The sequence below is a fragment of the Erythrolamprus reginae genome, chromosome 12 (assembly GCF_031021105.1).
Source record: "Erythrolamprus reginae isolate rEryReg1 chromosome 12, rEryReg1.hap1, whole genome shotgun sequence".
Classification (NCBI taxonomy): domain Eukaryota; kingdom Metazoa; phylum Chordata; class Lepidosauria; order Squamata; family Dipsadidae; genus Erythrolamprus; species Erythrolamprus reginae.
This window is the reverse complement of record NC_091961.1, coordinates 24358494-24382735: the sequence shown is the minus strand read 5'-3', so window position 1 is coordinate 24382735 and position 24242 is coordinate 24358494. Positions and strand designations below refer to the sequence as shown.

The 24242-nt window shown below is 40.5% G+C and overlaps 1 protein-coding gene across 3 annotated transcripts in view; it reads left to right on the top strand.

The window, feature by feature from the left end:
* Nucleotides 1-24242, top strand: part of ARHGAP32 (Rho GTPase activating protein 32) — a 265471-nt gene that overhangs the window by 156853 nt on the left and 84376 nt on the right. For all 3 annotated transcript variants that reach the window (XM_070765689.1, XM_070765693.1, XM_070765690.1), the window contains exons 6-10: nucleotides 11266-11403; nucleotides 11970-12062; nucleotides 14478-14600; nucleotides 17862-17939; nucleotides 19797-19878. In XM_070765689.1, coding sequence (XP_070621790.1) covers nucleotides 11266-11403; nucleotides 11970-12062; nucleotides 14478-14600; nucleotides 17862-17939; nucleotides 19797-19878 — 514 coding nt within the window. The remainder of the gene's footprint in view (nucleotides 1-11265; nucleotides 11404-11969; nucleotides 12063-14477; nucleotides 14601-17861; nucleotides 17940-19796; nucleotides 19879-24242) is intronic.

Sequence of the window (24242 nt, the reverse complement as noted above, 5' to 3'; positions counted from 1 at the left end):
AGTACTGCATCCAGTTTTGTTCACCACATTACAAAAAAATATGTTGAGACTTTGGAAAAAGTACAGAGAAGAGCAACTAGGATGGTTAAAGGCCTGGAGATTAAAACATGAAGAATGGTTGTAGGAACTGGATATGGCTAGTCTAGAGAAAAGAAAGGACTAGGAGAGACATGATGGCACTACAGTGTTCCCTCGATTTTCGCGGGTTCAAACTTTGCGAATAGCCTATACCACGGTTTTTCAAAAAATATTAATTAAAAAATACTTTGTGATTTTTTTTCTATACCCGCCCAATGATGTCATACGTCATCGCCAAACTAATGATTTTTGCAAATAAATGACAAAAAAAAAATTGTTAATAAATAATTATGTTTATAAATATCAGGATCAATAAGTGTTTTACTCAATGGTGAGTACCAGTAATAATGGTGAGTAAATGGTTGTTAAGGGAATGGGAAATTGTAATTTAGGGGTTTAAAGTGTTAAGGGAAGGCTTGTGATACTGTCCATAGCCCAAAATGGTGTAGAGTGTTCCCTCGATTTTCGCGGGGGATGCGTTCCGAGACCGCCCGTGAAAGTCGAATTTCCGCGAAGTAGAGATGCGGAAGTAAATACACTATTTTTGGCTATGAACAGTATCACAAGCCTTCCTTTAACACTTTAAACCCCTAAAGTGCCATTTCCCATTCCCTTAGCAACCATTTAGATTATTACTCACCATGTTTATTTATTAAAGTTTATTAAAAAAAATATTTATTAAAGGCGGACAAAAGTTTGGCGATGACGTATGACATCATCGGGCGGGAAAAATCGGAATGCATCCCCCGCGAAAATCGAGGGAACACTGTATTCCAATATTTGAGAGGCTACCACAAAGAAGAGGGAGTGAACATATTTTCCAAGGCACCAAAAGGCAAGACAAGAAACAATGGATGGAAACTAATCAAGGAATTAAGGAGAAACCTGGAATTAAGGAGAAACTTCCCAACAGTGAGAATAATTAATCAGTAGAACACTTGGCCTTCAGATGTTTTAGGTGGCTCATCACTGGAGATTTTTAAGAAGCGATTGCACAGCCACTTGTCTAAAATGATATAGGGTCTCCTGTTTGAACAGGAGTTGGACTAGAAAACCTCGATGGTCCCTTCCAGCTCTATTATAATTTATTGATTGATTTGTGGCAAACTTAAATATTGTCTGTCCACAGGCAGTGTTCCCTCTAATTTTTTGGGGGGGTGGGCGGAAAAGTATAGTGTCTGAGTGGCAGTCCCTTCGGGACTGGGCGGCACAGAAATAATAAATAAATAAATACATACATACATACATACATACATACATACACACACACACACACACACACACACACAAACAAACAAACAAACAAAAAAAAACCCCACCCTGCTTTGCCTCAGAGAATTTCAAAATAAAATACTGTACTGTGTGTCTATAACAGTGAGCTCATAATAGGGCAACTCTATCAATATCAAAATGCCACTTAAATAGTTGAGCTAGTTTCAAACTAGATTTTGATTTTCTTTCTCTCTTCCTTACTCCCATTCTTTTTCTTTCTCTTTTCCTTCCTCTCTTTTTTCTATCTGTTTCTCTCTCTTCCTCTCTCTCTCCTTCCCTCTCACTCTTTCCCTCTCGGCTTCTGGGCAGGTTTGGAAAACTCTGAGTTGATGATGATTTTTAAGTGAGCGATTGCTCACTGCTCAGCTTAGAGGGAACTATGTCCCCAGGTACACCTTTCCAAGCGTCCAGCAAATTTGATCGGTTACAGCACATCCCTTCTTTTAGGAGGGAAAATCTGTGTACAGTATATTCTTTTTTTTTTCATTTTTAATAGAATTTTAATGACTTATACAAAATAAATTCACTAGAATTTGTTAAGCAAAGGATGTGTGTTTCATGGCCCATAGCTATTGTATATTCTGTTAAAAAATTACTTGATAGTTTTTTGGCAATTTCCCCATGTAGTGTTTTTTGACTCACTGATATGAGTAACCTAAAATCAAATGCTATGCTGGTTATTTTAGTGGATTGCATCTATGCTTTTTTTCAATATACAGCGTTCCCTCGATTTTCGCGGGTTCGAAATTCGCGAATAGCCTATACCACGTTTTTTCAAAAAATATTAATTAAAAAATACTTTGTGGGTTTTTTTTCTATACCACGGTTTTTTCCACCCGATGACATCATACATCATCGCCAAACTAATAAATTTTGCAACTAAATAACAAAAAAATAATTATTGTTAATAAATAATTATGTTTATAAATATCAGGATCACTAAATGTCTTATTCAATGGTGAGTACCAGTAATAATGGTGAGTAAATGGTTGTTAAGGGAATGGGAAATGGTAATTTAGGGGTTTAAAGTGTTAAGGGAAGGCCAAAAATGGTGTATTTACTTCCGCATCTCTACTTCGTGGAAATTCGACTTTCGCGGGCGATCTCGGAACGCATCCCCCGCGAAAATCGAGGGAACACTGTACAGTGATCCCCCGATTATCGCGAGGGTTCCGTTCCAAGACCCCTCGCGATAATCGATTTCTCGCGATGTAGCGGTGCGGAAGTAAAAACACCATCTGCGCATGCGCGCCCCTTTTTCCATGGCCGCGCATGCGCAGATGGTGTTTTTACTTCCGCACCTGGGAAGACCCAGCAGCTGAGGAGCTGCCTGCCTGCCCGCTTGTCCGCCGCTCTGGGAGTTGAAGACCCAGGGAAGGTTCCTTCGGCCGCCCACCAGCTGATCTGCTCGGCAGCGCAGTAGCAGCGAGGAGCCAAAGATGGGGTTTCCCCGTTGCCCACGCAAAGGGGAAACCCCATCTTCGGCTCCTCGCTGCTACTGCGCTGCCGAGCAGATCAGCTGGTGGGCGGCCGAAGGAACCTTCCCTGGGTGCCACCCGCCGCTCGAGAGCAAGAGGGGGAGAGATAGAGAAAGAGAGAGAAGGAAAGAAAGAGATGAGAGAGGGAGGAAGAGAGTGTGAGAGAGGAAGAAGCAAGATAGAGAAAGAGAGAGAGAAAGAAAGATGAGAAAGGAAGGGAGTGACGTCATCGGGTGGAAAAATCACGATATAGCGTTTCGCAAAGATCAAGATCGCGAAACTCGGGGGATCACTGTATACTATATTGTCAATATATGCAAGGCAATTGAAATTAGGAGAAATCTGAACCAAATGGCTGCTTAATGCTTCCTTGTTCCAAGAAATATTCTTAGTTCCTTATCCACTTGTGCTTTACAGGAAAAAAATAGTTTTCCAATCAAATAATCTCAGTGGTACTATATTTTTCAAAATATTTTGTTATTTATTTATCTATCATATTTCTCTACCATCCATCACACTTGCATGCCAAACGGCTGCTTAATGCTTCCTTGTTCCAAGAAATATTCTTGTTTCCTTATTCACTTGTGCTTTACAGGAAAAAAATAAGTTTTCCAATCAAATAATCTCAGTGGTACTATATTTTTTCAAAATATTTTGTTATTTATTTATCAATCACATTTCTCTACCATCCATCACACTTGCATCCCGCTGGGCAGTATAATAATAATAATAATAATAATAATAATAATAATAATAATAATAATAATTATTATTATTATTATTATTATTTATTAGATTTGTATGCCATCTCTCTCCGAAGACTCGGGGCGGCTCACAACACAATAGCAATACAATATAGATACAAATCTAATGTTAAAAAATTGAAACAAAATCCTAATTTAAAAATACATTATAAAAACTTAACTACTACACAGTCATACACACTCAGTCCAACTACTAAATAAAAAAAACATAATAAATATAATAAGGTCAGCAAAAAAGGAGGGGGAAGATTAATCCCCCCACGCCTGGCGGCAAAGGTGAGTCTTCAACATTTTACGGAAGGCGAGTATCTCTGCCTTTCCATATTAAAACTATTTTTAGTTATATATTAGAAAGATTTATTCACATTTTTGAAGGATCTTCCATGCTTCCTTGAAGTCCAAGATAGAATTACAGAAAAATCTTTTGTTCTTTGATAGGCAATGCAGGATGCTGACATTTTCCCACTTGTAATATTTTCCTGTTTTTCCTGGTTTTCCAGCCAGTGTAGATGGGTTAACTGTAGTTTCTGGAGGATGAACGCAAAATAGAATAATATAGGTGTTGTGATTCAACCTGAGGCTCCTCAGGGACCGGCTGGATCTCTGCCGGATCCATGCCCAGAGGAGGAGGACAGTGAACAGGAGGGGGAGGACCAGGCAGACGGGGGAGAGGAATGTCAGGAAGAGGAGGAGGGAGAGCAGCCTGAGACCCCCAGGGGGGGGGGCTGTCCCCAGCTAGTAGCCTGGATTCATTGGATGAAGACGCACAGGCTATAATAGACATGAGGCAGTGACGAGCAGCTCAAAGACGGGGCCAATTAGAAAGGTATTTCCATCCCTGAATTGGCAACAGCTAGGTTTGGGTGTGGTTCTCCTCAGCAGGGTTGAAAAGGCAGGCCCGCCCTTACAGTCTCGTGGAGAGTTATCAACTGGGAGTCCTGTGACCTTGCTTCAATTCTCGGCGTCTCTGATCTTGGCTTGTGGCCTAGAAGTCTGGAAGACTTGGGGGAGGCGTGGGTTTTATTATCTCCAGCGTTGTTTTTGCCAGCAAGAATCCTGTTTTATTGCCTGGCCTTCGTGAAACCTCTGTGAAGCTTCATCGTGTTCCTGTCTGTAAGAACAGTTTTTGTTACCTGTGTTTGCTTTCCAGTATATAAACTGCCTTTGCTTTTTACCAGTGTGTCTGGCTACTCTTTTTGGTTGGTGTTGGTGTTTGGGGGGGACCCAGACAGATAGGTAGCAAGAAAAAATCTGAGTATATTCAAGGCCCTTTGCTGGGGCTCAGGTGTCATCTGGCCTTGAACAAATGTTGTTGTTCCTAATAGAGACAAATGTTGACATTCCCCAGTCACTTTCAAAACAATAATCAAGGGCATGGAAGGCCATGACTTTCACAAAGAGGAAATTGACATGGCGATTGAACTCAAAGAAAAGTCTTGGGCTTGTCACCACTGTTTATAAAATCTGAAGAGCCAAATGTGCCAGTGGAAGACGGTCATTGGTTAAATTGGATCCAGAAATTAGCTTATTAGTCTGGCATCTCTCCATGTACTTTTCAAAGGCCTCGGCTGCTTAGAAGCAATTTGTTGCAAATAAGCGGAGCATCTAGAAAGCCAAAGAAATGAGTCATTCTAGCAATAGCCCGATTGAAACTTCTGGACTGGAAAATGTGTTTCTCTCCCTTCACTGAGTAGCTCGCTGAATGCGCTTCAATTTATCAACTTTGTAAGCAGATAAGTAGGCTTTTAAAAAAAATCCTGGCTTTCATACACTCTACCTTTAACATGGCCTACTTGAAATTATCTGACTTTTAGTCCCACTTAGTACCTGTAATCTAGAAACACCTTTCTTTTAGAGGGTGGGGAGAGAGTTCGTATTCGTAACAAGCTTGTTTGTTTGTTTGTTTTAATTTCTATGCTGCCCAATTCCCGAAGGATTCTGGATGGCTTACAACAGTATATAAAATATATTTTAAACATCATAAAAGATTGAGAAAAAAACAGTTAAAAACATATATACATACAAGGACGGACCTCATAAAATTGCAAGATCAACGGCCCCAGGCCTGCCGGAAAAGCCAGATCTTCAATGCTTTCCAGAAGGTCAATAAGAGTGGGGGCAGTCTTAGGGGATAGTTGGTTCCAGAGCAGGGGCATCCATAGAGAAGGCCCTTCCTCACGGGCCCACCAGGCGACACTGTTTAGCAGATGGGACCTGGAGGAGACCAGCTATGTGGGATCTTATTTAAGTTTACCTGTCTCTTTTTCTTTCTTCATGTTAACAAGCTATTTTTGCTGTGAGCCGCCCCGAGTCTGCGGAGAGGGGCAGCATACAAATCTGATTAAACTTAAACTTAAACTTTAAGTTATTGGTTGCTTGAAACAAAAATGAGGAGGACTTTTGACTAACACAACAGCCTTGTTTCCCGACTCAACCACCTAAGATTGGGTATGAGTGAGAAATTCTACTCCTTTTCCTGGGTTTCCTATGTATCATCTCATGCTATCACAATGGCCCTAGCTCAGATAAACTGGTGAGAAGTCTTTTAATCACCATGTCCTCCTCCTTCTCCTCTTCCATCACCACAAAAAATGATAAAAAGCAATGTTCAGGCTTTGCATTGGGGGGTTAAATTGGATTGGAAAATGGAACCGTATGTCATTGTATATTGAAAACTGGCAAAGACAGTTTGCCAAGGGGAGAATAGGAATTAAACAGCTAAGAGAAACGTTGCATTAATTCATTAGATAACCAATTTTGCCGTGTCGGTTATTTCTCCTGTTGTCCTGATAAGGCACATCCGTTTTCTCAACAGATGAATCCGCGGTGTACGAAAGCGGACAAAGCATCTCTAGCACGTCTGCTGTTTGTCTCTCGTGTCTTTTATACCTTCTTTGCAGCGGCTGCACATTGAAAAGCCTTTCTGGGTTTTTTTTTTTTTAGCTGAACTAAAACTTCAGGTCAGACCTGCTTGTTAGATTTTACTTTTCTTGTTTTCAGCAGACTGAACAATGTTTTAGCTTTGGTAATTGCAACCATTTGTCCCAGCTTGGTTTTTTCTCCCTTTAAGCCCAAAGAATATGTCAGGCAGTTGTGTTGAGAAACTGGACAAAAGGCCAGCAATTACAGTTTCAGTGAGTGATGTACTTTGGCTGTTCTTTCTGTTTATCATGGAGCAAGGTGCTGTTTAACTCTGAATCAGAGAGAGAAAGGTTATACCTGACTGAATACCCCTGGAACATAATACGGTAGGTGTGAAAAGCAAAGCAAAGTCTTCCTTCTTGGACTCCTTGTAACTGCATGGATGTGACCAGGTTGTTGCTTTTGTGTCAAGGCAGAAGTGGTTCTCTATTGCTTTCTTGGTGGCAGCTGTAAATGAACTCATCATCTCCTCTTCCATCAATGTGAGATTAGATGTAAATAAGCCATGGTCCCCAAGACGGTTGTTTCATATGAAGTGTCTTCCTTTCAAGTCTTTAAAAGAGCCCCATCTTCATAAGCTCACAAGTTGTTCCTTCAATGTTCATGAGGAGCTAACTACGGTAGTTGTGGTTGATAAAAATAGCACATACTGTACTTTATAAATGTTGTTAGGTTTGTAACTGTCAGATGGGAAAGACGAGGTCCAATTAAACTGATTTATTGCAAGTCATGCCTATGCATGGGAATTTTCTCAACTAACGGTTAGCACCTGCTTGTATTTGGATAAAGACCAATAGAATTCAAAGGAAGTAGGACATCACTTATGGCTACGTAGGGATTCTAGGCTGATGCCTGTTTTAACTCCACCCCCAGTTTCTGCTACCCCGTCTCCTACATGGACCAACTATTTCCATTTAACGACTTCATACCATTTGATACTAGGTCCCATTTTCACCCAGAGGTGCTTTTTGAATGAATTTTGAGCCACGATTGCCAGAATTGCTGACATGGTGTTTTGTATGACAATTCTCGGTTTAAGTTATCTGGGGAATAGCACACTAGGAGAGGCTGTATCTAAATTATGGAAATGCTGAGAGGTATCCATCCAGATATTTCTCAGCTAAAGGTTTTAATGCACCATCCATGGAGTTATTAGTACCTTACATTTTTCTTTTAGCACTAAACAGAAAGTCTTCAATGATAGGTATGAAAAGATCCCGTCTCAGACTTTTCCAGAGGAGTCTTCATAGCTATGGTAATTCAAACTTTTCCTCACCCATAGAAAGTCATCCCAATGCAGTTACTTATAAACATAGAAACATAGAAACATAGAAGACTGACGGCAGAAAAAGACCTCATGGTCCATCTAGTCTGCCCTTATATTATTTCCTGTATTTTATCTTACAATGGATATATGTTTATCCCAGGCATGTTTAAATTCGGTTACTGTGGATTTACCAACCACGTCTGATGGAAGTTTGTTCCAAGGATCTACTACTCTTTCAGTAAAATAATATTTTCTCATGTTGCCTTTGATCTTTCCCCCAACTAACTTCAGATTGTGTCCCCTTGTTCTTGTGTTCACTTTCCTATTAAAAACACTTCCCTCCTGAACCTTATTTAACCCTTTAACATATTTAAATGTTTCGATCATGTCCCCCCTTTTCCTTCTGTCCTCCAGACTATACAGATTGAGTTCATTAAGTCTTTCCTGATACGTTTTATACTTAAGACCTTCCACCATTCTTGTAGCCCGTCTTTGGACCCGTTCAATTTTGTCAATATCTTTTTGTAGGTGAGGTCTCCAGAACTGAACACAATACTCCAAATGTGGTCTCACCAGCACTCTATATAAGGGGATCACAATCTCCCTCTTCCTGCTTGTTATACCTCTAGCTATGCAGCCAAGCATCCTACTTGCTTTTCCTACTGCCCGACCACACTGCTCACCCATTTTGAGACTGTCAGAAATCACTACCCCTAAATCCTTCTCTTCTGAAGTTTTTGCTAACACAGAACTGCCAATGCAATACTCAGATTGAGGTTTCCTTTTCCCCAAGTGCATTATTTTACATTTGGAAACATTAAATTGCACTTTCCATTGCTTTGACCATTTATCTAGTAAAGCTAAATCATTTACCATATTACAGACCCCTCCAGGAATATCACCCCCCCCCCCCCCCCAGGAATATCAACATATAAAGAACAGGAAAGTTTTGCTGATTAATACTATCTGGAGTATTCTCAGTGAGGCATACCTATTAGTCAGAAATGTTCTATTATAGTATCTTTTGTGAGTAACCTTGAGTAACCTGCTTACCACTTTGAAACAGTCAAATAAATTTATCGACACTGAGGAATTCTAAATAATTTCAGGATACATAGATGGAAAATGCTATTCAACCAGTAAGTAACACACTTAACTGGAGATGCTTTCATCGAGAGGGGAGAAAACCTTTCATTATATTGGTTGATGGATTCACAGCCCCATCTACAAAAGAGATACCAATCCATTTCCTTAGCAGTTTTCATCATTTGGCTGTTCAGTATTTCAAATATTGTGCCACTTAAAAATGCTGCGTGCTACAGATTTATGCCTGGGTGCTGCACTCAATACTCTTAAACCAGAATTGCTGGCACTTATCTCACCCTCCTTCCCTCCCTCCCTGACCTATTGTACTTATATGTTTTACATGGAAGTGTGACTGATAGCAAATGGTTTAAATTAGAAGTTTGTAAAGAGCGACTGGAATGTAATGAAGTGTTGAAAGCAGCAAATCTCTTTTCAAATAGAGGCTTAAGTTGTATGTTTTTCATCCTGCCATTCAGAAGGAGATTTAATCAAGAAAAATAGCCCAGCACTACAATTTTGAATGCTGGAAACCCCTTATTATTCTCGGGTTACCTGTTTATGTGGTCTTTTTTTCCCTTTTCACACTTCTTAATCATAATTTGCCTCGGCAAACATATTATTCAGATACTTATCTGCAGTTGAATGTGCTTCCAAAGGATTGGCTTGAGAATTTAACACAGAAGGCATCCATATTCAGGAGTGGGATAAATGCCTTAGTAAAATACATCTACCTAAGTGACTTCGTGAGATACTTTGTCATAGCTATTGCCAGTGTTAAATTGTTTTCCCGATTTGTTTGTTTGCTTTTTGCCTCTCCACACCATTTGATATGATTTGGAAGTATTTGAATTCAAAAGTTTTTTTATGGTAGCATTTGAGTTTTCAAGAGAGATCATCGGTTGGAGATTCCTTCATGCACACACATATCCGCCCCCGAACTATTGTTGATCAAGCCAATTCTCACATTTCAGATGCAGAATAGTTTCTTCAACTGCCATTAATATTTTAATTCCGATTTCAGAGACTCCAAGGATGATGGTGCTTGCCATGTATTACTTGGTGTCCTTCTTGTCATTGAGTTTGAGTAACTACTAAATATTCATGCCAACTTTAGTTCTAATATCTCAGCATTCAAAGATACGTTTAACTAACTGGAATACATTTTTCTTTCTGTTAAAAAGAGGTGCTGGAATTTATTTAATTTGACATATTAAGCTGCCCAGCTCATATATCAGAATATGAGCTGGGCAGCCTTAATATGTCAAATATCGTCCTCATCCTTATCATTATCATCATCCTATTCACTGTCTATCCACTGTAGGATGAAGTCCTCTTCTGCATTTTTCCAGCCAATACAATCTTGGGCTTTCCTTCGTCATTTGGATCAGCGATATTTGATGATGTTGTCGCTCCATCTTGTTTTATGTCTCTTTTGTGGACACTGTTTATCAAATGAAATCCATTCTATGGCTGTCTTGGGGTCACCCTTCTGCCACCAGATCTTCGTGCTATGTGACCAGCCCATTTCCATTTCAATAATTTAACTCTTTTGATGGCATCCTCTATTTTTGTTTATTCTCTAATCCACATGCAGGTCTTTCTATCTTGTCTTGTGATGCCGAGCATGTATCTTTCCATAGCTCTTTGCGACACTTGTAGCTTTTGTATCAGTTGTGAGGTTAGTGTCCATGTTCCCCTGGCATATGTTAGAACAGGTAGCACATCTTGATCAAAAACCTAGCTCTTCTGGCATAGGAGGAGGTTATTCTTGAAAATTGTACCTGCCATTCTAATACAGTGGTACCTCTACCTAAGAATGCCTCTACTTACGAACTTTTCTAGATAAGAACTGGGTGTTCAAGATTTTTTTTGCCTCTTCTCAAGAACCATTTTCCATTTACAAACCCGAGTCTCTGAAACTGTAACCGGAAAAGGCAGGGAGAAGCCTCTGTGGGGCCTCTCTAGGAATCTCCTGGGAGGAAACAGGGTCGGAAAAGGTGGGGAGAAGCCTCCATGGGGCTTCTCTAGGAATCTCCTGGGAGGAAATAGGGCCCCTACCCTCCCTGTGGTTTCCCTAATCGCATACATTATTTGCTTTTACATTGATTCCTATGGGAAAAATTGCTGCTTCTTACAAACTTTTCTACTTAAGAACCTGGTCACGGAACAAATTAAGTTCCTAAGTAGAGGTACCACTGTATATTGGTGTTCATTCAAATACTATATTCTACAAGGAATTGTAATTAGAGGTTGAAACTGATTAGCAAAGCCTGGTTGAGTGACAAATGTGATTATTTGTGGAATGATGATAATTAATCAGGTTCACAGATTCCTTGTACATTTGTGAATGAATAAATTAAACGACACTAATTTTTTTCTTCCCCTTCCCTGTCTGCAGGGCAAGAGCTGGATTGTGAAGAGGAGTTATGAAGACTTTAGAGTGCTGGATAAACATCTTCACTTATGTATTTATGATCGACGCTTTTCTCAGCTGTCAGAGCTACCCCGTTCGGATGCCCTGAAGGATAATCCGGAGGTAAAATAAGGAAGTGCTAGTTATGAAAGGATGTTTCTGAGTTTTTCATGTCATTATTTATTTATATCCCTCCTTTATTTTCTTTTACAAACAACTCAAGGCAGCAAACATGCTTAATGTTCCTTTCTCTCCTATTTTTACCCCATGGAGAACAGGGGTTGAGCTAGAAGAGAGTGATAGGCCCAAAGTCGCCCAGCCATCCTAAGATGTGTCTAGCATTCACTGTTTCCTGGTTTTAGCCTGGTGCCTCTGAATTATATAGAGCAGGGATAGGCAAAGTTGGCCCTTCTATGACTTGTGGACTTCAACTCCCAGAATTCCTGAGCCAATCATGCTAGTTCAAGAATTCTGGGAGTTGAAGTCCACATGTCATAGAAGAGCCAACTTTGCTTACCCCTGGTATAGGGAGACATTCATTCTCCCCCCTCTCCCTCTCAGAGAGAGAGAGGGAGGAAGGAAGAGAGGGAGGGGGGGAGGGAGATATTGCTTCAGTGATATCCCCTAAAATACAGGAGTCGGGATTCCCTGCATCAGTAGAATTATCACATTTTTTTTTCCTTTTGCAGCTTGTTACCCAGATGCTGATGGCTTACCTGTCTCGACTCTCATCCATTGCTGGTAACAAGATAAATTGCGGTCCTGCTCTCACATGGATGGAGGTACAAGAGCCCACTTCACCACCTCTTTAATTCATCAAATGCTTTGTGTCTTACCAGTCTGCCAGCAGCACATTGAATGGAAATAAGGAAGGTTTCTGTATTCGAAAATGCCAGTCAGGCCCTCTGCTCTTAGGTTACCCAAGATAAAAGCAGGAGTACATCCTCATCCTTAATTATACAGATCAGTGATGGATGTTTGGTTTTACAATAAGGGTTTTTTAGTTGTTTTAGTATTGGATTTATATGATGTTTTTTATTACTGTTGTTAGCCGCCCTGAGTCTACGGAGAGGGGCGGCATACAAATCCAATAGATAGATAGATAGATAGATAGATAGATAGATAGAGAGAGAGAGAGAGAGAGAGAGAGAGAGAGAGAGAGAGAGAGAGAGAGAGAGAGAGAGAGAGAGAGAGAGATAGATAGATAGATAGATAGATAAACCTTTTTTTTCCTCGGGTGCCAAAAGAGCATGTGTGCGCGCTATTGCTCATGTGCAAGTTCCCATACCCATAATTCAGTGCCTGGGGAGGGCAAAAACAGCTTCCCCTGCCCCCCGGAGGCCCTCTGGAGGCCAGGAATAGCCTGTTTTCCAACTTCTGGTGGGCCCAGTAGGCTCGTGTTTCACCTGTCCCAGGCTCTAAAGACTTCCCTGGAGCCAGGGGCAGGGTAAAAACGCCTTTCTCCATCCCCCCGGAGGCTCTCTGGAAGCCAAAAACGTCCTCCCAGAGCCTCTGTGTGTGCCCAGTATCAGTTGGCCAGCACACATATGCACGTTGGAGCTGAGCTAGGGCAACGGCTCGTGTGCTAGCAGATATGGCTCCGAATGCCACCTGTGGCACCCGTGCCATAGGTTCGCTGATATAGATCCCCCTGAATCAAGCCACTGACCAAAAAGTCCTCTTCATTGAGATTATGGCTCATATAGACCGTGCTGGTCAAGTGTAGATTGTTACATACACTCCGTCTGCAGCTGAGAGTGAGCAGATGAAATTCTCAAAGGCAGCCCCATGACACAACACCTTGCAGTAGTCTAGGTGTAGAGTAATTAGGCCTCGAGTCACTTATCCAGGGCCTCAGATTCCAGGTAGGGCTGCATCTGGCACTCGGATGGACAACTCTGCTTCCTCCCAACCCCTAATTTCCTACCTGTCGCTATAGTAGTAGTTACGAGTCCAAGGTGTCTTAACAGTTCACAGGCCTGTTCTTTGATGGATAATTGGTATCAAGAGGAAACCCTGGAGAGGTCAGAAACCCTTCCCCACCAAGAGCTGAAGAAGCTTGTTGGATAAAAAGTGAAATGTCTTCAATAAAACACCCCACAAAGTCCAGTCACTACTTGAAGAAGCACCTTTGGGAATTGTAGTGAACAGCTAACCTTCATCTTGCAGGAATTCAGTTATAGATTATTTTGCCCTGTGTAAACCTTCATGGCCCCCAGAACCAAGTCAAAAAGTTGATGGCACCTCTTGCACAGTTTAGGAGAGCAGTGGATAATGTATCAATGATATAACTATGCAAACTAATCAAGGCCTCCCTCAGTGGCTTGAGATATTAAGGGGTATTCCAGAAAGGAGAGGCCAGCTCAAATGATCTCTCCTCCTACTACTCAAGGGCTAACTGGAACTGCCTTCTCCAGGAAGTAGTGGAACCCCTGTAAAATAGAGCTCTTACTTTCTGCAGAAGTTGGTTGTACTGCCCAGTGCTTATTTTGTACCACACTGGTTGTAGATTCTTTTTGCACTTTTTTCAGCAGGCAGCTCTGTTTAATAATAATAATAATAATAATAATAATAATAATAATAATAATAATAATAATAATTTATTGGATTTGTATGCCACCCCTCTCCGCAGACTCGGGGCGGCTAACAACAATAATAAACACAACATGTACAATCCAATAATAAAAACAACTAAAAACCCTTATTATAAAACCAAACATACACACAAACATACCATGCATAACTTGTAATGGCCTAGGGGGAAGAGCTATCTCAACTCCCCCATGCCTGGCGGTATAAATGAGTCTTGAGTAGTTTACGAAAGACAGGGAGGGTGGGGGTTCTAATCTCCGGGGGGAGTTGATTCCAGAGGGCCGGGGCCACCACAGAGAAGGCTCTTCCCCTGGGGCCCGCCAAACGACATTGTTTAGTCGACGGGACCCGGAGAAGGCCAACTCCGTGGGACCTTAATGGTCACTGGGATTCGTGCGGTAGCAGGCGGTTCCGGAGGTAATCTGGTCCATTGCCATGTAGGGCTTTAAAGGTCATGAGCAACACTTTGAATTGTGACCGGAAACTGTTCACCTCTGCTTTCTTTACAAATCATCATCAAATCCTCCTCTGTAAATGTGTTAATAAGCATAAATTGCTCGATGCTGCACGTTCTTGGCTTTCTCACCGTCTACCTTGCCTTGCAGATTGATAACAAGGGGAATCGCCTCCTGGTTCACGAGGAGTCGTCCATTAATGTTCCTGCTATTGCAGCTGCTCATGTTATCAAGAGATACATTGCCCAGGCAGCAGATGAACTCTCCTTTGAGGTAAATAACGGGAAGATAAATATATATTTATTTTAGTGCATGCCCAGAGAAAGCCACTGTTTTCTTGTGTTTCCTTCAAATGGCCAAAGTCTCAGTCATGGTTGTCCCAAAGCTGCTTGCTTGCTTGCTTGCTTGCTTGCTTGCTTGCTTGCTTGCTTGCTTGCTTGCTTGCTTGCTTGCTTGCTTGCTTGCTTGCTTGCTTGCTTGCTTGCTTGCTTGCTTGCTTGCTTGCTTGCTTGCTTGCTTGCTTGCTTGCTTTATTCATTCATTCATTCATTCATTCATTTAATTAATTGGATTTATATGCTGCCCCTCTCTGGATTGTTTTCAAGAGACAACTGGACTTTCTGGTTTTTCTTTGAAGCTTCTTGGAGGAGAAGTGAAATGTCTTCAAAGAAAAACCAGAAAGTCCAGTTGTCGCTTGAAAAAACAACAACACGTTGGAACAGATAGATAAGTAAGTGAAGATTTTTAAGTAGAAGTAATCCTTGACATATGACCATAACTGAGGCTAGAAATGGTTGTTGCTGGCCATTAAGCAGGTCATCACTTGATGGACTTGATGTGACATTTTTTGTGGCAGTCATTAAGCGAATCACCATGATTGTTAAATAAACCCATTATCTACAGTAGACTTTTTTGGGGGCAAGGAATCAGAAGTAATCAGCCTGTTTTCAGCAAATCCCATAAATTATGGTCACATAACTGTGGGAGGCTGCAAATATCATAAATGCAGACCAGTTGATAAACACCCAAGATGTGATTACATGACCAGTTGACCATGAGTGGGGAATGTCTGTTAGAAATTTGAATCCAGGATATAAAGCACCTTTATTTGGCTCGTTGTAACTTTATTATTTTTGATTTGATTTGATTTGATTTGAATGCCGCCCCTCTCTGCAGACTCGGGGCGGCTCACAACAACAATAAAACAGTGTACAATGAACAATTCTAATCTTTTAAAAATATCTAAAAAGCCATTATTTTAAAAACATACAACACAAGCATACCATACATAAAACTATATAAGCCTGGGGGAGATGGGTTTTAAGAAGTTTGGGAAAGGCAGGGATGGTGGGGGCAATCCTAATCTCCTGGGGGAGCTGATTTAAATAGTCACCAAGTGGCCCACCTTAAGTAAAGGACTACAGTGATCCCTCGATTTGCGCGTTCTCGATTAGCGCGAAACGCTGCAACGCGGTTTTTCAAAAAATATTAATTAAAAAATAAGTCCGCGTTTTTTTTCCTACACCACGGTTTTTCCCGCCCGATGACGTCATACTGATTGCTGATTGGCCAAAATCAGCAAAAGGAGGGAGGGTTGCCATTGCCATTGCCGCCAGCGCTGCCCCAAGAAAGCCGGTGAGAGGAAGGAAGGAGGGAAGGAGGGAGGGAGAGAAGGGAAGGAGGGAAGGAGGGAGGGTTGCCATTGCCATTGCCGCCAGCGCTGTCCCCAGAAAGCCGGTGAGAGGAAGGAAGGAGGGAAGGAGGGAGGGAGAGAAGGGAAGGAGGGAAGGAGGGAGGGTTGCCATTGCCATTGCCGCCAGCGCTGCCCTGTGGGTAGCGGCGAGGAGCCCGGAAAAATCACCATTGCATTGCCAGCCTCCGAACTTGCGTCGCTCCACCTTCTGCGCATGTGCGGCCATGGAACAAAGGGCGCGCATGCGCAGATGGTGTTTTTACTTCCGCATCCAGTATAACGCGGAAATCGGTTAGCGCGGGAGGTCTTGGAACGTAACCCCCGCGCTAACCGAGGGATCACTGTATATTCAATTAGTTTGTTCCTTACACACTTATGTTTCCAATGTAGCTAGACTTTCAGTTTAACTACCAGCTTATTTTAGTTTTTGTTAGCTTTCTAATAAATTTATGTTTTTTAAGTAATCTTCTTCACTTCACTTAGCAGAGTATTATCATAGCAGAATTGTGCAACACAATGTATATCGGGCACATAAATACACTGATTCCAATATAAGTTACGCATTTTATTTCTTCTTCTTGGTGGAACGTCTTTCATGTTTTCACAAATAACAATTTGACAACAGAATTATATTTCTCTTCTTAAGTCATAACATATATACACAGTTCTTGTACTTCATTTAGATCCTATCCTAATCCTAAATATTCTATCTATGAACAATATATATATATATATATATATATTCCCTCACGAACTTTAACATTAAGAGAATACGCCTTCTTTCTGTGATGCAGATTCGCCCAGGTTCGCCTGGTTGCGGCCCTATTTGGACCGGGAGTCACTGCTCACAGTCGCTCATGCCCTCATCACCTCGAGGCTTGACTACTGTAACGCTCTCTACATGGGGTTACCTTTGAAAAGTGTTCAGAAACTTCAGATCGTGCAGAATGCAGCTGCGAGAGCAATCATGGGCTTTCCCAAATATGCCCATGTTACACCAACACTCCGCAGTCTGCATTGGTTGCTGATCAGTTTCCGGTCACAATTCAAAGTGTTAGTTATGACCTATAAAGCCCTTCATGGCACCGGACCAGATTATCTCAGGGACTGCCTTCTGCTGCATGAATCCCAGCGACCAGTTAGGTCCCACAGAGTGGGTCTTCTCCGGGTCCCGTCAACTAAACAATGTCGCTTGGCAGGACCCAGGGGAAGAGCCTTCTCTGTGGCGGCCCCGGCCCTCTGGAACCAACTCCCCCCAGAGTTTAGAATTGCCCCCACCCTCCTTGCCTTTCGTAAGCTGCTTAAAACCCACCTCTGCTGCCAGGCATGGGGGAATTGAGACACTCTTTCCCCCTAGGCCTCTACAATTTTATGCATGGTATGTCTGTACGTATGTTTGGTTTTATAATAAGGGTTTTTAACTGTTTTAGTATTGGATTATTATTATTATATGCTGTTTTATTGCTGTTGTTAGCCGCCCCGAGTCTGCGGAGAGGGGCGGCATACAAATCCAATAAATAAATAAATAAATAAAATAAAATAAATAAACATACCAATTAAATGAATTTTCCCTTCCATCTGCCAAAACTGACTATATACCAGTATGCAAATTAGCCCTCATGTACCATTCTATTCTCCTTTTTCATGCTGCATGCTAACAGGTTTTAGCTACTATCCAGCATTTTATGAATGAACAAAATGTCTATTGTGTAGCGCTCATAATACATAAATTCATATGTGTGTATTTAATAGACAAGAACTAGTACTATTTATTTTAAAAGATTTTGTATTTCCAGTGTTTTGAGTCACGGTGAGAAACTATTTCATTTCTTAATTTCCAGGTTGGAGATATTGTTTCTGTTATTGATATGCCTCCAAAAGAATTGACCACTTGGTGGAGGGGAAAACATGGATTTCAGGTATGTCCAGCTACTAGGTTTGTTAATACAGTAGGCTCTAAAAGTTGTGGGGGATGGACACGGATTCTAAACAAATTACTTTCTAATATGTTTAAATGTATAAATTTTGGTGAAACAATTTGAAAATATTTCCGAACTATGTAAGGGTAAGAGAAAATGGAAGAGAATGAGAATTTATAATATCTCTAGAGAGTCTCAGTCATCTACAGGCGATACTCAAACAATTAGAATGTTGTGCAAAATTTCATTTATTTCAGTAATGCAACTTAAAAGGTGAAACGTAATATATGAGAGAGACTCATTACATAATAATAATAATAATAATAATAATAATAATAATAATAATAATAATTATTATTATTATTATTTATTGGATTTGTATGCCGCCCCTCTCCGTAGACTCGGGGCAGCTAACAACAACAATAAACACAACATGTACAATCCAATAATAAAAACAACTACAAACCCCTATTATAAAACCAAACATACACACAAACATACCATGCATAACTTGTAATGGCCTAGGGGGAAGAGCTATCTCAACTCCCCCATGCCTGGCAATATAAATGAGTCTTGAGTAGTTTACGAAAGACAGGGAGGGTGGGGGCAGTTCTAATCTCCGGGGGGAGTTGGTTCCAGAGGGCCGGGGCCACCACAAAGAAGGCTCTTCCCCTGGGGCCCGCCAAATGACATTGTTTAGTCGCCGGGACCCGGAGAAGGCCAACTCTGTGGGACCTTATCGGTCGCTGGGATTCGTGCGGTAGCAGGCGGTTTCGGAGGTAATATGGTCCATTGCCATGTAGGGCTTTAAAGGCCATGACCAACACTTTGAATTGTGACTGGAAACTGATCGGCAGCCAATGCAAGCCACGGAGTGTTGAAGAAACGTGGGCGAATCTTGCAAGCCCCCTGATGGCTCTCGCGGCTGCGTTCTGCACGATCTGAAGTTTCCGAACACTTTTCAAAGGTAGCCCCATGTAGAGAGCGTTGCAGTAATCGAACCTCGAGGTGATGAGGGCATGCGCATGCAAGGCAAGTTAGTTCAAGCCGTGATTAGTCATCGTTGTGACGAGTAGGGGGTACAGCTCATGAAAACCCCAAATCCACCATCTCAGAAAATTAGAATATTGCATGCGATCAATAAAACAAGGATTGTACATAGAACAATATCGGACTTCTGAAAAGTATAAGCATACATATGTATTGAGTACAGTAGTACCTCTACTTATGAACTTAATTCGTTCCGTGATCAGGTTCTTAAGTAGAAAAGTTTGTAAGAAGAAGCAATTTTTCCCATAGGAATCAATGTAAAAACAAATAATGCGTGTGATTGGGGAAACCGCAGGGAGGGTGGAGGCCCTGTTTCTTCCCAGTAGATTTCTAGAGAGGCCCCATGGAGGCTTCTCACCGCCTTTTCCAGCCCTGTTTCCTCCCAGAAGATTCCTAGAGAGGCCCCACAGAGGCTTCATCCCGCCCCTTCTGGCCCTGTTTCCTCCCAGGAGATTCCTAGAGAGATCCCATGGGGGCTTCTCCCTGCCTTTTCTGGTTACAGTTTTAGAGGCTTGGGTTTGTAAGTGGAAAATAGTTCTTGAGAAGAGGCAAAAAAAATTTGAACACCCAGTTTTTATCTAGAAAAGTTTGTAAGTAGAGGCGTTCTTAGGTAGAGGTACTACTGTACTTGGTTATAAAGCAGGGGGAAGAATGCTCTTTTTTACTAAAACTATCTAGGGATTTGGAATAATCCTTTCCTTCCGAAATCAGTGGATGCATCCTTATTCCACGATTCTGTTGAAATTGCTTAAATGCCCTATGGTTACGAGCTCTCTTTTTTCTTTCTATCTTTGTATGTCACTATAGGTGGGATTCTTTCCTAGTGAATGTGTTGAACTAATTAACGACAAAGTCCCTCAGTCAATGACCAATTCTGTACCAAAGCCAGGTATGTTTGTTTGCAAGCGTGCATAATATCACCAAATGTTGATTTAAATTCTGTTCTCTTACAGTTTTCATTACCTTTGCTACGTTCTAAAGTTATTTCATCGCATCCATGCAAACTTATTTCATTGTTTATGTTTTGTGCTGGTCAAATATTTTTGTTTTCAGGGATTTATTTAATATTTTGGATGGGAAAAGAGATTTTTGGTAACCATTGTCATAAATCATTGCTTGGTCATCATCATCATCATCAAACTGATGCAGCTTTCAGAGTTACTCTGTAGAGGAAGTTTCCTTTTTCTTCCATTGAACTTACAGTATTTTTTGGTCCATAAGGTGCAACACCCCCCCCAATAGTGAGTGGAAATAGCTGCACGTCTTAAGGTGAATAACAGCCGGGCTTTGGCGGCAGGGTCCTTTAACAGTTCTGAACCCCACCTCTTTTGTCTTTGTCATTGCCCACCTCATCTTTCTGCAGTGCAAGAGTCAATAGGTAGAGCTGGCGTGAGAAGACACCTATCTGTGGTCTCTCTTGTTTTATTCCTCTAAACCTATGTGCATCTTACGGAGCAAAAAATACTGTACTCCCTGCATTTCTGACTCAGAACTGATTCATTGCTGTACCTATTTCCCTCTCATTTCCTTCTATCTATCATAGAAACATAGAAGACTGACAGCAGAAAAACACCTCCTGGTCCATCTAGTCTGCCCTTATACTATTCCCTGTATTTTATCTTAGGATGGATATATGTTTATCCCAGGCATGTTTAAATTCAGTTACTGTGGATTTACCAATCATGTCTGCTGGAAGTTTGTTCCAAGAATCCTACTACTCTTTCAGTAAAATAATATTTTCTCACGTTGCTTTTGATCTTTCCCTCAACTAACTTCAGATTGTGTCCCCTTGTTCTTGTGTTCCCTTTCCTATTAAAAACACTTCCCTCCTGAACCTTATTTAACCCTTTAACATATTTAAATGTTTTGATCATGTCCCCCCTTTTTCTTCTGTCCTCCAGACTATACAGATTGAGTTCATTAAGTCTGTCCTGATACGTTTTATGCTTAAGACCTTCCACCATTCTTGTTTTACTATCTGCTGAGGAGAGTCTATTTTGTTGAACTAAAACAAGCAAAATTGCTTATTTTCAGGAATTTATATGCTGCCTTCCAAAATAAAACAAAACATAACACCCACAAGTTTTCAGACTGTTTCCTAAAAGTAGACAAAGTACAGCACAGTCAATAGTCAAACACAAGCTCCCATGCTAATAATGGAGAGCATACACGCAATAATTGCTGAATGTAACTTCCAGTTTGGGCGTAAGTGTCTTTTACAAAGTATAGAGTCAAATCAAATCTTTGCTCAACTGCATTTCAGAAATTGTTTTCATTTAGGAGTGTTTTTTCTTTGTGTAAGTAAAGTATGGAATGGGTTGTGGAGTAAGGAAAGAATAAACATTAAGTGCACCTTTGACCATCCCAGTTTGTGAAGGAGATAGGCATTTCCAAAAAGTGATCAATAAATAAAATACAAATTAAAGTAAATAAATGAAATAAAAAATTTGCTAAAATTGGAGATGATTTTTTTGAAGCTTTAGGGGAAAATATTGAACATATGAACTGTGAATCTTTTTTACAGTTTAAATTAATAACTAATTATATTGTGGTTGGGGTCAATTCAGGTGGTACCATTGTCATCATTTTTTAGCTGCTCGTGTTTTCCTAGAAGGATCAGGAGGATTTTTGGTTTTAAAACATTCAGATACGACCGGGATAAAGGGTTGCAAAGCATATTATAAGATTAAACAGACATGAATCTTCTTTCACCATATACCTAAAGGCAGAATTATATTGATGAAAAATGAGAGTCAGCATATCAAAATGGGCTATTTCAATAGATGAAGCAACAAATTTGCTGTGTTCCCTTCAATGCTAGTTTCACTCTGTGGTCATCGAAAACAGGTTCTCAAATGTTTTGGGGTTGCAGAACTTGTTAGTTCGGATTTTAAAGGATTGTCCAATTTGAGATGCTTGGGACATTTAGCAGACTTAGAGAAAACCCACAACCTTTTATCTCTGAAACCTATTGCCTAATTCCAAATTGATTGGCAGAATCTTCTAGATCAGTCTGTTGCAATTTGGGTTAAGGATAAGAAATAATAATATTGTTTTTTTACAATTGGCATAAAACGTCTGTGAAGGAAAGTACAACGTTTTCATCATCCCCCAAATATTTAAAATCAGGACTGTAGGATTAAACGTCTCTGTTTTGGGAAAATGCTATATGTGTTCTTTATGATGTTGATTAGCTGTAACTTCTTGAAATTACAAACCTGGATGTTGCCAGTTTCTTTGTGGTGTATACTTCAGTTCTTAGCTGTATGATTCTGAATGACACCAGTATGTTGAATAGTGTTGTAAAAGAGAAAGATGGAACCGATGATTTGGCTCTTTCTATATAAAATCATGCAAATTATGAAGGCATCTTCATTGTTCTCTTACAATTCCTTTTCTTTTGGTTGCCCTCCATATCATTTGGATTGATTGTCATGCCACTGTGGGTCTTTCAAAGATGCCATCAACTTTATGTGAATGTTTTGTTCGTTAGCTTAACCTCATGGTGTTCGTCTCATTTTTTTACACGCGCTTTTCTGATGTTGCCTAGGAAGTGCTTTTATTAACGTTTGAGATTCTAGAAATAGCACTTTAACAAAATAGAAGATGTAGATTGAAGTTGCTTGTCTAGGAAACACATGCTGTTAAAAATCTCTGAACATTTGTGCCTTTTTTTAGAAGTTGAAAACATTGCTAATACTGTTATGCAAACGCAGTTCATCCTGGCAGCGCCTGGATAAATGTAATCCTATTTTGTGGGATAAAGTACAATAGCTCATGAATCTGATAGTCTTCACGTGGCTTTTGTTTTCAGTATATTTTTAAAAATAATAGTTTTTAAAGGTGTAATAGTTAATCATACCCTATTATAGCATATACAATAGAAATCAAGGTTACCTAAGCAACTTTCACAGGACTGGGAGACTTGGCAGCTATTTTGAAATCATTGAATTGGTGGGTTCCAATTATTCCTGTAATGTGCCCACAACCATGGGTAATATATAATATGCATTACAGATGCTGTCAAAGGTCTCCGGGACCGCCTTCTAACGCACGAATCCCAGCGACCAGTTAGGTCCCACAGAGTTGGCCTTCTCCGGGTCCCGTCAACTAAACAATGTCGTTTGGCGGGACCCAGGGGAAGAGTCTTCTCTGTGGCGGCCCCGACCCTTTGGAACCAACTCCCCCCAGATATCAGAGTTGCCCCCACCCTCCTAGCCTTTCGTAAGCTCCTTAAAATCCACCTCTGTCGTCAGGCATGGGGGAATTGACACTTTCCCTCCCCCCTAGGCTTATAAAATTTATGCATGGTATGTTAGTATGTATGATTGGTTTCTAAATTGGGGTTTTAAATTAACTTAAATATTAGATTTGTTTACATTGTATTATTATTGCTGTGAGCCGCCCCGAGTCTGCGGAGAGGGGCGGCATACAAATCTGATAAATAAATAAATAAATAAATAAATAAATAAATAAATAAATAAATAAATAAATAAATAAATGCTTGATTTGCTTGGATAGACACATTCAGCAGCACGTGACAGGCTGTATATAAGCAGATATCTGATATATAAAATAATTTAATTTTTTTATAAGGATTTCAAGAAAATAGTTTTCCTGAGCCAAGTGGTTGTACTGGCCCACAAAGAAGTCTCTGTTGATCTAATTGACTTTTATTAAAACTTGAAAGATGGCGATAGGTTCACAATTGAATAGTACAGTTTCTGAAAGCCAGGGGTCCTTTGCAAACAAATTTAAAATTCTCCGAAAGGAAAAGAAAAGAATCTTTCAGATTAATAATACAATAAGCTCTCAAAGAGATTCTTTGTCTTTTTAGCTCCTAATTAATCCATCAAAGACTTATCAGCTTATTGGTTGGTGTTTGGTACTAAATAAACCTCTGTGAAATTATTTAGCTATTTTTATAGCATCGTTCTGCAGCCAGCTAAAAGGTTATGCCAGGATAATGCTTGGAATGGGTATATATAAATGAGATAGAAACATAGAAACATAGAAGACTGATGGCAGAAAAAGACCTCATGGTCCATCTAGTCTGCCCTTATACTATTTCCTGTATTTTATCTTACAATGGATATATGTTTATCCCAGGCATGTTTAAATTCAGTTACTGTGGATTTAGATATAGTATTGTCATTCAAAATGCAGCTGTTTTTTCTGGTTAGGTTTTTAAAATGATTTTTTTTACAGCTTTTGCAATTTGTGGATTGCTAGGGAGAGAGGGCTGCTTTCAAA